Genomic DNA, 15,642 nt, shown 5'->3' with positions numbered 1-15,642 from the left:
ACTTGCAGGGTTTCATGGCGATGAAGCCTGCCTAGCTCGCGCTCTTTTGAACCTCACCCCTATAGCAAAGCAGCCGAGGCGTCCGCTTTTCTCATGAGAAGAATAAACCGACGGCTAAATTTAGGCCCCACCACGACGGCAGGGGCTGCAGCCTTCGTCCTGCGCGCACTATGCAGCCGGTACCCGCCGCCCAGACTCCTGTCGTCGCTCAGGCCTCGAGCGCCCCGCCGGTCGGGCTCGGGCCTGAGCCCGACCGGCGAACTTACCGTGCTATAGCTGCTGCCCCCCCCCCCCTTCTGCGCTTTAGATGTGCCGCCGTGCCTAATGCAATCGCCGCGCTGTTTCCGGTAAGCTTACACCTAATGAACTGAGATTCGCGTTCTCTCTGTCTCCGCTTATAAGCGTTTCCGAACAGCGTCTGCGTTGCAAGAGAAGGAAATAAAGACGAAAAAAAAAACATTTCGAAGAGGACGATGTTAGGGGATTGACTCGAAAGCGTCACGCGTGACCTCATATGCCTGTTTTCATATAAACCCTTGACGCTAGAATATGTCGTAAAAAAAATTTCCGCCAATCCTGATATTAGAGTTGGTATAGCGGAGCCGGCCGGCCAATGGTAAACACTTACTAACGAAAGCTTTGTAAATTCGACGCATATATATATATATATATATATATATATATATATATATATATATATATATATATATATATATATATATATATATATAAGTTCTACCAAAGTTGTATGGGTTGCATGCGTACGGTGTTGTATGCTTTTTAATTTTTGTTTTAATTTATTTGCGATTTTCAAATAAAAAATCGATGAACCCGGAACGGCTGTCGCAATACGCGACCGCGCAGACTGCAACGATGGCGGCAGCTGCCATGCCGAGATAATGTCGCGAGCGGAGAAGCCGGAGGCCAGTGCGCGTGCGTAATGGCGACTGACGAGCGGGCATGGTCCTTCCCTGGGCTACGCAAATAAACTGACTGCTGATTTCTAAGTATCGTAAGTTTTATTGAAATCAAGGGCAACAACTGCACGGCACACCGCGCTGTCATATCTTGATTTCGCCAGCCGAGAGGGGAAGGGGGAACAGTTATCTTCTTTGCCTATGCCTCCGCCCTGTTGTCAGATTAGACGCCGTACACAACAGCCGCGTTATATCAGGGAGGAGCTCTGCGCCGATCCTCACTCTCTTGCATGCGTAATCATGCGGACGAGAATTAAAATATGGAGTCTGATATCTTGGAGCACAGACACGCGAGAAGAATTCTTCCAACTGATACTGTATAGAAGCACGACTGTCTCTAACTTTTCAATACTAACATAACCACTTACTGCAGTCAACAAAAACTTGATTATTCAATTTTAGTTAATTGGGCTGCTGACAGCGATAATTATCACTTCACTTCGTGTCCCTCTGGCCACATAACCTATTTGCCCAGGTGGTCTTCGCGTGCCTCCCAGTGCCTAATTTTAAGAAAACCATAATGCTTAATTTTGAACATCCGGTATAGTGGGTTCGATGCCTGAACTGGAATGAACTGAACTGATGCCTCAACCTTAGCAGAAAAAAAAACATAAGAAAACAACAATGGTGGTTTGCTGCGACTTTCCGATCAGTCCTCAGCACATATTACAGAGCACGGGAGCAGCGTACTAAGCAATGCGTTCGCGTCATCTGACGCTCGCCTTTAGGGCCGAATTCGCGAAGGTTTTCGTTCATAAGTCATTTGGTATTGATCGGGTGGTAGCGTCTGTTATGTTCGTTACTACGTTCACAATCCTGATTGGCTGGCTCTAGGCTGGTCTTTGAACCAGCGCAGCGAACTGTTTCGTGATATGCAATGTATGTAGCTGTTACTGCTGAAATCAGGGCGAGTTGGTTACTGGCATTAAGAAACATCGTTACAGCGCGAAGCGAAACGACACGCAGACGCAAAACCCCGAACCAAAGAACAGTTCTGCGCGTTTCGCGTTGGTGTTTCGTCTTCATTAGTGCGCCGTAAGCATTTTTCGTGACGCAAGTATGTTATCACATGTGCCGCCACATGGTTTGGCCGCCGTTTCTAGTGCGATTGGCTTTCGCGGCTCCCTTGGAGCAGCGACTCCGAATTGTGCCACGCGAGCATCAGCAATGTTCCAAGATGAAAAGCGATGGCGGGCCTTATCGCGTCACGTGGCCTGGCGTTCACTGAATCAGCCCTCTTCGCCTCCCATTGAACAGGGCGGCTAACGGCTGCCTGCCACTTCGAGCCGCACTCGCTCCCGACACAAATCGTCCTGACCCAGCGACCTCCAGCAGATGGCGCCAGCGCGTTGCCGCTACTATTTATACCATCTAGACGAGTGCTAAGAGGTCGTGGTGCTAAGTGCTGCACTTTCCTTCACGTTCATTCCAGTTTTGACGAAAAGCACAAAATCGATTTCCCCTTGCATCAAACGCGTTTAATTCCCGCGTCGTTTCCTGAGCAACGGTGGCTACGTGCTCGTTTAGAAGCCGGCATTGATGGAGCAAGGAAGGACTCGCCGGTATAACGTGCAACGTGGCGCGCGTAATTACATGCGCGCGAAATTTGCCGTTGCCGAGACGACCAATTAAGTGCGGAGGAATCGTCGTAAAATACTCGAGCCGCCGTCTTCTTTCTTTCTTTCTTTTTTTGGTCCGTTTCTCTCATTTTTTTTTTTTTCGACCGCGATCGCAGCGCAAACGACATGGCCACGACGCGTTTGGCGACCCGCGGCGAGCGAACGCGGCGTTCTCGTGTCGCCCCGGCGCGTATACGCGGAAATGGGGCAGCGCTTTCTGGCGGCGTGGTTCCGCTCGCACCATTCAACCGGCCGCGGCGTCTCTCCCTGGGAGGCGAATCGATAGCTCGCTCGGCTGGGCGACACGCGGGAGCCGCTTGCCTCGACTGCTCCACATCGGCGACACTTCCCCCCCCGCACCCTCTGCGTGCACGCCACTCCTCTCGGCTTCCCAGTCGCGACAGCCTTGCGGTCTGCGGTCGTCGTGCTCCCTCGGGCGTTCGCTCGACGTCCCGCCAAAGTACGCCCTTAGGAAGCGCGCAGCAGAATGAAAGCGAAACAAAAAAAATTTACGTGACCCATCCGAGGCAGCATTATGGAAAGTGGCCGGAGAATGGACTTGGGCAAGTCGCGTGCAGGGCTGGCCGTCCTTCGTGTTGTCATCGTCTCCCCAGCGACGATATACACAGTTTTTTAGGTTGTTGCCGCGCTTGAGTGGGCGCAGATTCCTGAAAAGGAACTCGCGCTGGTTTCCCTTCCCACCGATTTTGCCTCCTTCTGCTCGTTTGCTCACGCTCGTCAGTAAACACGCCAACGCCACATGTCTCCGTCCCCCTCACCACAATGTGCAGCGCGATCGAATCGAGCTCAACACGCAGCACATCGCATTCTCGTCGCTGATAAACGCGCCGTGAACATGGCGTGACTAGCTTTCAGCAATGAGCGACGTCGCAAACATTGGGACATACGTAAAAAAAGACCGAAAAGAAAGAAAAAAAACGAGAGGAAGGGGAAGGGTCTATACATGGTACCTGCTCTCATCTCTTTGCTATGCGGCAGCAAGGGGCCCCGCCGTCAGCGGCTTCGAGTCCGCAACCAGCCGGCGGCTCTCTGCTCCTCCTTTCCCAGTTTCGCTCAGATAACAGACCGCCACCAACTACGCTAGTGATGTTGATCAAGCAGTTGAGAGCGAGGTTGGCGCTTGCTTTACCGAGTGTACATAGGGGCCTGAGCCGGGGTCTCTATTCTGGTGCCCTGCCCAGCGGTGTTCGGGGACGTGTCCGACTGAAGGCGGAGATGCTGTTTCTTTCTGACCGACCGTTACGGTTCGGTCTTTATGGAATCGAACCTCGCTTCCTGCGGCACAATTTTTACGTGGCGCTATTTTAGTCGTTGTTTGGTTTGGTTTGGTTTTCCTTTCATGGTGGCGCATACCTACTGCGGGGCATTGGCCAAGATTTGGACGGTATGAGGAAATTACTGTTGATACTAAAGCTGGTAAAATTTTCAGGAGGAAATGAATTAAAAAACTTATGAAGAACTTAAGAAGATTTTCCTAAAACAACGACAAATTCCTTCACGGCTGAGCAAACATCCCTGTGGTTGTTTCCAAGAGAGGAGGCTCCTAGAGGAACAATATTCAGAATGGAAAAATTTTAACCAAGTTGATTCTAAAATGCTTTTTTCTTAAAGAAGAAAAGTGGTGGCAGAATGAGAACAAAATTATCTATATTTTCATCTACTCCACAGATTGAGCACAGAGGGGAGGGTGCCAGACGAGGCCTGTCACGATAAATGTTTAAGACTGATAGTCGACGACGTAATCGGGTAAACGTTACTTCAGTTTTTCTGGTGTGAAAGGAATTTTTGCACCAAGGGAATAGGTCCCGATATTCGGGGGAAAAAATGGCTACAGCTGGGTTCAAAAATTCTTGAATAATTGCATATCTCCCGAGTCTAGCAGTAGTTAGGCAAGCTCATGTAGGAAGTAATGATAGTACAGGGCCATTGAGGGTCGCTCTCGCGAGACTGTCAGCCATTTCTTTCGCGAATAATCTCTTATGTCTAGGCACCGAAAGTAGTCGTTGTCATTATTCGTCTTATTTTCATTCTCTTCTACTTCTCCTTTTCCTCCTTAGTGACGGAAAAAAAGAATCTGAGATAGACGTAGCCTCCAGAAGCGCTTGATTTTCTAGATTCCTGGACATTACTGCATGTGTCTTTTTACGCTGTTTTACACCCGCCGCTGTGGCTCAATGCTGTCTGTACTGCTGAGCGCGACGTCGCCGATTCCATTACGGGCTGCATTCCGAAAGGGGTGAAATAAACAACGACGACAACGAAGAAGACGAAGACGACGAAGAAGAAGAAGAAGAAGACGACGAAGAAGACGACGAAGAAGACGAAGAACGTTCGTGTATATCGCACTTTGTGTCCACGCGTTAAAGAACCCCCCCTTTTGCCAAAATAACCCGGAGATCTCCAGTACGGCGTCCCTCATGAGTCATGACCCACTGTGATGTTCCGGGACGTGAAACCCCATGATTTAATTTGTTCTTAGTGCTGTTTTAGAGAAATTTAGTGATATTGTAGAAGTGCTCCGAAAAAAATTGACGAGTAAAAGAAATTATTGCACGAATTATTAAATGTAGTTTTTTTTTGGTGATGCTGCGTTTTATATAAACAAACAAGATAGGTGGTCTCGCCTTTCGCACGACGGTAGATGCCAGTAGAAGATTCCTCCGATAAGATTCAACCTTTAAAGGGCCCCCAAGCCACTCTGAGCCAGAAGGCAAACGAGCGGTTCCTCTCTCGTCCTCGCCACTTACTTTTGAAGACACGTGGGCACTACACCAGTACCGAAGGTCACGTTAGTGCTCTTTTCTTGTTCGCAAACACCATCCACTTACGCTGATCAGGATCCGAGCTTTTCGGTTACACACAGTTTCCGCCGCACGTCCAATGCAAAACTAACTATGATGATGATAATGAACTTCTGTCATGGCTCGCACCCGCTAAGAGGGATAGGCCAAGAATCGGGCCGCAGGAGGGAAACCAACTACACGAGGTGAAATCAGTTGATTGCGTGCGACAAGCACGCGAGACAACGAGGAAGAGCGGGCGCGGGACTTCAACGCAAGGCGTGTTAGCACACGGATCGCAATTATTCTGTTAATTATCAGTGGTGATATTACTGGCCCATTAACGAAATATTATTTTTTTTTTTGCACACTGCAGTAAGAAGGTACAGTTATGGTAACTCGGTGCTTTGTAGAGATAATACGAACCCTGATTCGCTTGTAATGGTACGCAACCTCGACAGTCAAACTCAACTACCTTCAGCTGTATGGCTGACCAGATATCTCGGACGTTCTTGGATATAAAAATCGCCAACATTCATGTACTCTAGATGAACGATACATTTAGTTAGTCGATATTGCTCTGTTCTGACCCCAGGGATGATACCATGCAAAACTAACTATTATGAAAAAAAGAAAGGTTCCAAAAGTACCAGGAGCCAACGCCACGCGATAGATTATGAATAGCCAAGCCGGCGATAGCTAACTCGGTCGAGTGAAATTGATATCCTACGTTTAAATTTGGCCTCACCTTAGCATAAAAAAGGCCATCAAACCGTTATTTTTTTTCTCTTACACCTATAAATCAAATAAACAAAACTCTGCACCTTAAAATATTTTATGTTTCAGCAGCGATGTGGTCATTTCTCCCTCATAGAAAACTTTTGTCGCTTTTCAGACGGAGTAATTATTTTGCCATCGTCGCTGTCTACATGAGTGGTTTATATTTGAAGCCGCATGGTGGGAATACTTACCATGAATCATTGTGCTCACGTCTCTCCGAGGTCGACATAGCTGTTGAATTACGCTGGCTCATTTTGGCACAAGTCAAGGTCAAATTGTCGCCACTAAACGTAAGTCGGCGTTTTCAATCGCTGAAAAATAATCTGCTTAAGATTGCTGGGATAGAACTTAAGGCACAGTATTTAAGTACTCTCCTTTCTTTTCTTTTTATTTTTGGCGGAAGAAAGTTCTTGCGTTATCTCACAAGAAAGCTCAACAAAGCGCAGAAAACAGCTGAGCGTATTGAAACGATGCTTGCATTTCATAAACGTGTTTCATTAAAACAGCCTGCACAATGCAGCCCTGCTGCGCGAGGAAAAAAAAAATTAAATCTCTGAGCTGCAATTCTGGCGTATTTGGTGTGTGCGTGTGTGTGTTTTACTTTCGCTTTAATCAACAGGCAGAAACGAACATCTTGGTAGGACTCTTATGCACACCGTGCTTGTCATTTCTTTTCAGTAACTGTTTGGTTCTCATGGTGTCTTTATAGTGTCGACTCAGTGCACGAAATGCCAGAGGCAGCGGAGAGAGCGCGTGCGTGCATACCAGCGGCAGATAGGCGTGGCGACGCGGCCGAACCGGCGACCCCGTTACAGTTGGCAATCCGTTCGCGTGTCACACACGTTATTTCGCACTGGGCGCACGCAGGCACCTACCAGGGCCAGTGGCTGCGCGGCACGCGGCATGGCTACGGCGTCCGGTCGAGCGCCCCCTTCGGACTGGCGGCGCACAACCGGAATCCGGGCTCCGGTGGCAAAGTCGAGGTTCGCACCTCGCAGACGTCGCTGGACAGCAGCAGCCACCCCGTGGACCCGGCCTCCGAGAGGGACCGCAAGATCGACGACTGCCGCGGCGGCTTCGTGCTCAAGGCGCGAAGCGACGAGCCTCCGCAGCGTCGTCGGTCGCTGGTCGAGAAGTCGTCCAACATTAAAAAGTCCATCCTCCAGGTGCGTGCCTCCCGCGGCGTCGGCAGTGGCTTCGGCGAAGGGCCCCGCTTTGCGCGCCCGACTCGGGCTCTTTCTCGCTACGCGAAATGGGGCAACGCTGGGCGCGTACTTCAGCAGTGTGGCCAGCGAAACGAGCAATTCGTTCATTAAGCCATTCATTTATACTTAGTAATTGCCCGTCGTGGATTTCTGCGCATATTGCTATAACAGGGATGAAGGCATTGAATTCCCCTACTCCCTTGATCACTGATCAGCTGTCGCAAAATTCGAGCATTCGAGGACAGCAAATCAAAAGCAGGAAGGGCAGTCTATGTCATGGTCTAGATAGGCTATTGCACTGATGGCTGCGGCGATCCGTCAGCACATGGGCGCTGGCCAGGTTGCTAGCCTCCACTACGTGAGACACTACCTCGGAGATTCAGACCTCTGTAGGTTGTCATCCGCTCCAGTTCTTACGATTCCAGACGGTTTCGGTGACGCAGAGTCTAGGTAACTTTCAATTTAGCGTTTTTGCGATCGCACGTGCCTGGCAGAATTGCCCAAGGTACAAAGATGTCATAGCACGAGAATCATCGTCACGGCGTGACCGCGTTGTGAAGTTTGTCGTAAATATGCAGGCACGCGAGCACCATTTCCACTATACATACTCGTGCTTACAAAAAAAATAAATAGCCGCACCACATTTTAACATAAGTTTCTGGTTCTGTGGATCCGTGACACGTTTAGGCGCATTGAAATAAGAGCGAAGAAAATGCTGCATGCAGGGGCGCGTAGTTGAAGCAGTTCTTGCAGTGGCTAATGTCATATATGTCATATCTCGAGGTTCTTCCTGAAGTACTGCAGCCATTGGTTTGCTACACAAGATCCAAATAACCGATTTCTATCTTTCTTTATTGAATTTTTGTTGCTTCAAATCTGTTATGTGTATTTTCCACGAATGTACATAGCCGCACACATGTGTTTGCCTGCGCTACATGTTGGCAACGACTGCAGCGTAGTAACTGGTATTTCGGTAAATTCTGCTCTGTAGGGAAACTTGCATGATTTATGCGACGGAGCAAATGTGTGCCAGTAGCACACGCACACATCTTCCTTTTGCCATTACCATATCCGGCAGAGAAACGTTCCTTAGCATGCCATCGTACACATATACGACGTATAAAATTTTTTATTTGTTTATTTATTCAGTGCTGCAAACCTTGTACAGGTCCAAGCAGGGCGGGCGAAAAGATAAACAAAGCAAATATAAACAAAGTTAAGTTTTAAAAGTATCAACGTGGTGTTACGAAAGGCAATAAAGAAGTTCGCCCGTTATATTTATGGGACTATATGACAGAAAAAAGAAGCTGTTGTAGGCATTATAAACGTAATGAAACTCGACGGAATGCATTCACTTTCTTATGCAAGTAGAAAGCTCTTTCTGAATAAATTCTCGAACATAATCTGGAAATGTCACTGGTATTTATATATTATTTTTTTTTTACATAAGATGGACCAAGAAGGGTGCGAACTTTCTTACTTATTTGAAAAGCATAAATCAGTTCAAGGATGTACCGTATAGGTGCCGAAAATGGCTGAATTCTCTCTTGCGCGTTAGGCTTTAGGTACTGAGAACTTCACACCTTTAAAAACACATGTAACCACATGTTCGTTATCTCTATGCGTTTGACAAATGTAGCTGTTTTATCTATCTAATGTTTATATGGTTGCAATGCCTCGTGAATTTATCTGAATTTTCACAATTTGAACGTTTCTGCCACGCCAGACGAAGATCGCTGCTCAGTAGATTACATTCTTGCTGGAACGCTTGCGTCTGTAGAGTTTATTCATCAATATATGTCGCTCGTGGCACCTACGGAAGTTGCGCAAAGAAAAAGATAAGTGCATTGTGACGATAAGTGCAGGGACTTCGGCAGATACGTAAATTTTAACAAAGATCTCCTAGTGACACGATTCAGCAACGTACGCGTCTATTTGAGTCGTATATACTCCGCCCGTGCACAGTTCTGTTGCGTTCAATGCGTTCAACACTTTTTTTTAAAGCAAACGGCATCTGTTATAAAAAATATATTAGGTGTAGTCTCGTTGACCTTCAGCTGCTTGAGTCAAACCAAGCAGAAACGTAGAAATCTCTGAAAAACACGCACACAGAGTTATATGAACGAAACGTTCGAACGTTCAACAAAACGATGATTGCCAGAGGCATTCGTGCACGTACGTGCAAATTTCTTTGCTCGAGTAAAATGGCCAGGTTTGTGAGTCTGTGAAACCGTCGTGAAGATGGAGAGGTCACGGAAGAGGATGGAAGGCATGAAGTTACAAACAACTGCATCGCGCACTGGGTCAGGATATCTCAGCTAATTTGCTTATTCCACGCAATAGCCTTCTCACAGTAGGGGAAAGATGTAATGCTCTTGATTAAACTGTATTTTAGCTTCTGCCATTACTTCTCGCACGAAAAATCAAAAGAAATTTTCTTGATGTTTAAGACGTGAGAGAGCGAAGTTCTGATTTCGAGTTCGGTGTCAATGACCAGTTTTGCTTCTTATTTTCTGGGTTAGAAAGGGTCTAGTTTGCTCTTCGAGGAAAGTATGTAAAGAGCTGTGCTTGTGCGTATTGGCCAAATCTGAGGCCTTTATCACAAGACATTTCGCACGCTAGTGTTTCGTAAAAACAGGCACAGACTAATTGTGGTAGCTGACATACGATTAGCGAAGGCGGCTGGCTAATGACAAAGAATTTTCGACGAACAAAACGCTTTGTGATTTAAGCTTCAGGTGTACTTCCGACGTGACGCAAGAATATTGCGCTCACATCTTTCGTCTTCTTGGCTAGGATAACCAGAAGATTTTTGCATACGCGTCTCCTATACTGGCAACATTAGTCGACATCACCTGACATTTTATTTCGAAAGGGAGGGAATCCGGCATCAGTGCCTAGGTTCCGAAACGTCACAACTGCAGCTCCCCATCTCCCCTATCTTGAATGCGCCAAGCTGTATTTCAGCTTGGTGAAGTCAAACATCTGACGTAATCTCGCCAGGTCACGTAGAATCATGAAGAAAACGAAAGAGATGCCGACCAAGACGAACAAAAATTATCAAAAATTTGTCGTTTCGGTTCCCACACGGGAGTCCTGTGATTCCTTAGGATGCATTGTGAATATGGATGGCCGTGTGGGGGCCTAAACATCAAGTTTTTAATAATTTCTTCACCTTGGTCGGCACTTGTTTCGTTTTCTTCATTTCAGCTTCGTATAGGTCGCTGGCACGGGGCAATACAAAGCGCCTTCAGAAATGTAGGACCATACACGAAAAAGCGGAACTTGCCCCGTTAGAACTCAGGACGTCTGGTCACTTGCTGCTTGAGATGCCACTTTACCTAGCACACTGAAAGCATTGAAGAAAGATAGCGCTGCAGATTCAACGATTGAATTGTTGAAATCACGACGCCAAAGCAGAACGCGCAGGAAGCAATAACATTACGAACTGAGGCAGTTCTGTGTATTTTATACCATTGTTCTTCGCCTTATCGCGGTATTTTTATTTGAACATTGCAACTATGCGGGAACTAACAAGAAATTTCTGAACACTTGCAAACTTGCACGTGAGAAATGCAAGCTAAAAAAAAGCGGGCATCTCTATCTCCCTATCCATCTTCCTCTGGCTTGTAACTCTGGTCTCTACAGCCTACAGCGGCCTCCGCCTTGAAATGAGAAAATAATAAGTTGTGAAAGTAATGAAGAGAAAGGCACAGGACCGGAAAACACGCGAGAGATCATGAACACCGCAACTTAATAGCAGCGTAGTGCTAGGATTCGCGAAACCGTTCGTAAGCAAGCGCACCCTGTAAGAGTGGGTGCCGGACAATTGGGACAGCAAACGGCATATTAGTTAAGGCGCTGGCCTTGGATATACACTTAGTAAATCTTTGTGAATGCAACCCTAGGAGTCAGATGCCAGCACGGTGTGCGATACGAGCATATGTATAACAGATCAAATGTTGTTCTCCGCATCATGACCGGATTACTGGCCTACTGCAACTTTTCACTTTATGGCGATAGACAGGATGCGTGTCCACTACCGGTAAAACGAAAGAAAAAAAAAAGTGCTGGGTTGGTCTCGACCCGACTTCACACCCTGGAGCAGGAGTTTATCGAGCCAAGCCATGGGCGAATTGAAGTAAGTTTATCCAACATCAAGGTCTGCTGAAATGCTGTCTTTCGCACATAAAAAAAAATGAGAAGAAAGAAAGAAAGAAAGAAAGAAAGAAAGAAAGAAAGAAAGAAAGAAAGAAAGAAAGAAAGAAAGAAAGAAAGAAAGAAAGAAAGAAAGGGAAAAGATGGGTAGCAGTGACTCTGTCACACCTGTTTTAAGTGAAGCAAGAATGACCTGACACCCGCCGTTTTTTACCGAAGGGCCATTGTCCCCCGCATTTCATGCCGACAGGATGAACATCTTGCTTTACTACCGAAAGCTGGCTACACCTTAAACGTTCCCCTTATTAGGTGAAACACCCTCCGCTTCTCGTAGGCGAATGAAGACAATTCGGATGGCGCTAGTTTTTGGCAGAGGTCATTTCCATATTTCATATTGCAGTATCACACGAAAATAACTATCGCTTTTTAGATCGTACAAGAATTTGCTTATGTCCAGATCATCTCTGAATGGTATTTCCGTTCTTTTTTTTTTTTTTTTGCATATACCGAGTTTTGGATAAACGAATGCAAATTAAGGATGACGAACTCATAATTGTATAGACTAGGACACCAGAGTAAGTAAGAGTAAACACAGTATAGCGAAAGAGTCCTAGGTCTGAAGGCTAAACGTATTAGCAGAAAAATAATTATCAAAGCATAAAAACATAGTACAGTTAAAACAGAGTGCTACGAAAAGTCACTCGCGTACTTGTACGAGTAAAAAAAGAAATCAAAAAATCATGTCATGCAACTACAACAATAAAAAAGAACTGTGACAAAAAACTGCTGAAAACTTTCTGCTTACGAAGGTTTTTCGCGACTTTCAACGTAGAACTTATTATGAAGCCAGAGTTGGTACGGAAACGGACGGACGTTTCTGTGTCAACTTTTCACTGTCAGCTGCCTGACATCGCACATAAAATGTCACTCGCTAAAATGTTCCAGGCAGTCGTATCTTTTTTTTTTTCTTCCTGAGGGGAGCTCGTATTGCAGCGCGAGACAAGCGGCAAAGTACCACCCACAGGCGGCGGGCCCATTCGGATCGCAAGTCGCACTCGCAGTATGTCTGTTCCTGTTGCCACGCTATGGGCGCCACTGTTTGTCGTAAACCTAGCGGATCGCTTTCGATATCACTTGGTTGCACTTGCTCCTATGGGTGGGCAGCGCCACCCGGACGAAAGACGAGAGGAAGTGCACAATACGAGCGCTCGTATTGTGTATACTGTCTCTCCTCTTTCGTCCAGGTTGCGCTGCCCACCCATAGGAACATGTTCAATCACCAACTCGCCCAGCTTGCCGTGTTAATTTGGTTGCACTAGCAGCCGCGACAAAGCTTCACGTGTTATTTTTCTTTTGTTGCTGTTTTTCTGCTTGCAGCATAAACATCACCACCAGGTTATTGGCAGTGGCTGTGCAACCGCACAACTAAATTTCTTCGCAAATACAGGAACGAATTCCATTGAATAAAAGCTTATATAACCCTAAGAGATATATTGTTATTGTCATTAGCCATGTCCCGCAGAAAATACTTCTCAACGTTTTTTTTTTTCTTGTTTCGAAAATTAATTGTTTACTGTAGCTAATACTATGCATCGACATGCGCGTAACTTTAGTGCCCGACTTCTGCTGAAGATAATCTTTTTTTCTACCTCTTGGGTTAATATATTGGTGGCAAGCTACTCACTTGAACATTACTCCACACGCAGAGAAGTTACATTTATGTTTTACAAAAGTTCTAGTCAGTTTAAGGCCACGTAACGTACCCTTGCCCTATAAGAACTCTTAGTTACGACACAGTGAATTAATTAATGACTCCTGCAACTATCCCTACTGTGTGAGCCGTGCATGTGGCCATGTGTGCCGAAGTTCGTACTGCTTTCAGCTCAAACTGGGGAGGCGAAAAGTGGGGGCTTCCTCCGGCAAACCGTTGCGTTCACAGCGGCGCGGTATTAGGACACGCGTGCCGCTGCATGGCGTGGACCCGCCGTTTGTTTGGGACACTGGGAACTCACTGTTTGAGCACTTTGCTTCCACCTCCGAATCAAGAAGCAGCACAGCACAGGCGACATCGATAAGCGGGGTGTGAGCTCGGGCTCGTCGCTGCGTTCGTCGGGCTCAAATATGAGCTCGGCCAGCTCTGAGTCTGCCCAGTCTGGGCTCACAGAAGCGCACACCGATTCAAACGCCTCCTTCGTGTCACAAGTTTGTGCCTTTTCATTGTTTTTCCATTACTCTGCATGTTTCTTTTTTTTTTTTTCGCGTGCGCAGCTAGACGCACAATGGTCGAAACCCGGTATAACGAGCACTGCCTGCGGGCTCGATGCCGTCGCAACGGCTGCTAGGAAAAAAATAAATATCAGAACGGGCTAACTGCAGTGGCTGCTTATTGCTTGCCCGAGACAAGCTTCCGTGCTACAGCCTGTAAAAGCTGCGAGCATGTTCCATGTTTTTTCCGCTTTTTGAATTTTTTTCTTGTCTTCTTTGAAGCGCTTTTTTTTCGTTTTGATTTATCCTCTTGGTCAACGCTGTCGTTTGCTTCTTTCGTTCTGCGTTTCCCACGTTTGCCATAACCAACGTCAGATGGCGCCAAAAAAACGGCGGACGGCGTGCGTTTCTGGCACTCTAGCGCCATCTAGCGAAAGTCCGGCAAAACACGCCGCTGAAAAGCTGCTTGCAGGTTGGCTTTGCTGCGGGACTGTGAAGCATAGCGGAGAAAGCTGCATGCCGGCGTGCGCTGGCGGAATGTGCGGTGCATTTGCTACCACGAAACGGGGAGGGTGGATAAGGAAGAAAGAAAATTATCGGGATTGCGAAGCGCTACTCATCTTTATGCGCCCTCACGGAATCATTGAAAAGAAAAGCGTTAAGGTTAATTATGCAAGAAAATTTACTTCTGTTCAAATCTTTCTTTTCCTAACCTAATAGATTTCAAGTTATACCTCTTCTCGTGCTACTTAGTCGTGATATTCACAGGAAATTGTGTGGATCAACATGAGCCGAGTACATGTTTGCGACATCGTTCCTGTATTTCGCAAGCAACTTTGATGCTTCTGAAGTCCTTCCTAACCGTTAGGGGTCCTGCAAAATAAATGTCATTGGCAACTGTTGCGGTGTTGATCATACATTTCGTTTTCAGCGACATGGTCTACATACAACTTAAACAACCTAAACAATGCATAACACTGCATGCACGTTTGAATGTTTGGTGGAATGTTCTGTAGGTTATTTGTTTGTTTGCTGTGTGCATGTTTGTTTTGTCTGCCGGGCAGGATTTAATTTTTTCTTTAAGTTTTACACCGCCTTCATTTTTTCCATTGGTGGTATATTTGTTATTGGCTTTCATGATAACAAGCGCGGCTAGATTACGGACAGAATAATTAGACCATTATTTTCTGTTTCGTTACACCGGGTCTTGACTGCGCTGTTGGTGTACTGATACATCAAGGCATGTTCCTCAATTACAAAAAAAAAGTTTCACTGGCATTCAGATTTGAGAACCCTTACGTCATTTTATTAATGTCAGTGTGGCATGCGTTACTAACGTATTTTTGCGTGTGTTTCTTCAAACAAGCGTTGGTTAATTAAAATAATTTTGCTACCATTCGAAAGGATGCCCGAATGAAATAACTTTTGATTCGCATTTCATTAGCTGTCATTTTTTACAACCTTAACATGTCAAATGTATTGTATAGCTGCTATGCTAGCTCTTTTTTGACGAGTAATGCCAACTTCTTTTCAAGCGATAACTCTGGATTAATGGTGCTTTTTTAATGTTGTAATGTTTTCGAGGCCACGTGGGAGACGCAGACCGTCGAAAAACGAGGCTTTGGCACAGCGAGTCGCTTATAACTGAAGAATACATCTATTTTGTTTCAAATGTTGCGTGTTAAGACTCTCCGAAACACAGGATAGCTGAGAGTCTTGCTCTGCTTGACTGAACTAAAGTCTCACAGTAAAAAGAAAAGCTGCGCAATCCTGGCTCCTGTATACGTTCGTCTCAATTTCTAAGATGGATGCCGCGAATCATACTCGACACGAAGGTGGAGCATAGGCGGCTTAGATGCAGCAAGAGTACTTATGCAGATAGCAAGGGTAACTGGTA

At 46.3% G+C, this 15,642-nt stretch overlaps 1 protein-coding gene across 1 annotated transcript in view; it reads left to right on the top strand.

The window, feature by feature from the left end:
• Nucleotides 1-15,642, top strand: part of jp (junctophilin) — a 139,830-nt gene that overhangs the window by 83,005 nt on the left and 41,183 nt on the right. The window contains exons 3-4 of the mRNA XM_070530947.1: nt 7,045-7,347; nt 13,561-13,742. Of these exons, the coding sequence (XP_070387048.1) occupies nt 7,045-7,347; nt 13,561-13,742 (485 nt within the window). The remainder of the gene's footprint in view (nt 1-7,044; nt 7,348-13,560; nt 13,743-15,642) is intronic.

Source organism: Dermacentor albipictus, chromosome 1, assembly GCF_038994185.2.
Source record: "Dermacentor albipictus isolate Rhodes 1998 colony chromosome 1, USDA_Dalb.pri_finalv2, whole genome shotgun sequence".
Lineage (NCBI taxonomy): Eukaryota > Metazoa > Arthropoda > Arachnida > Ixodida > Ixodidae > Dermacentor > Dermacentor albipictus.
This window is presented reverse-complemented; position numbering and strand designations above follow the sequence as displayed.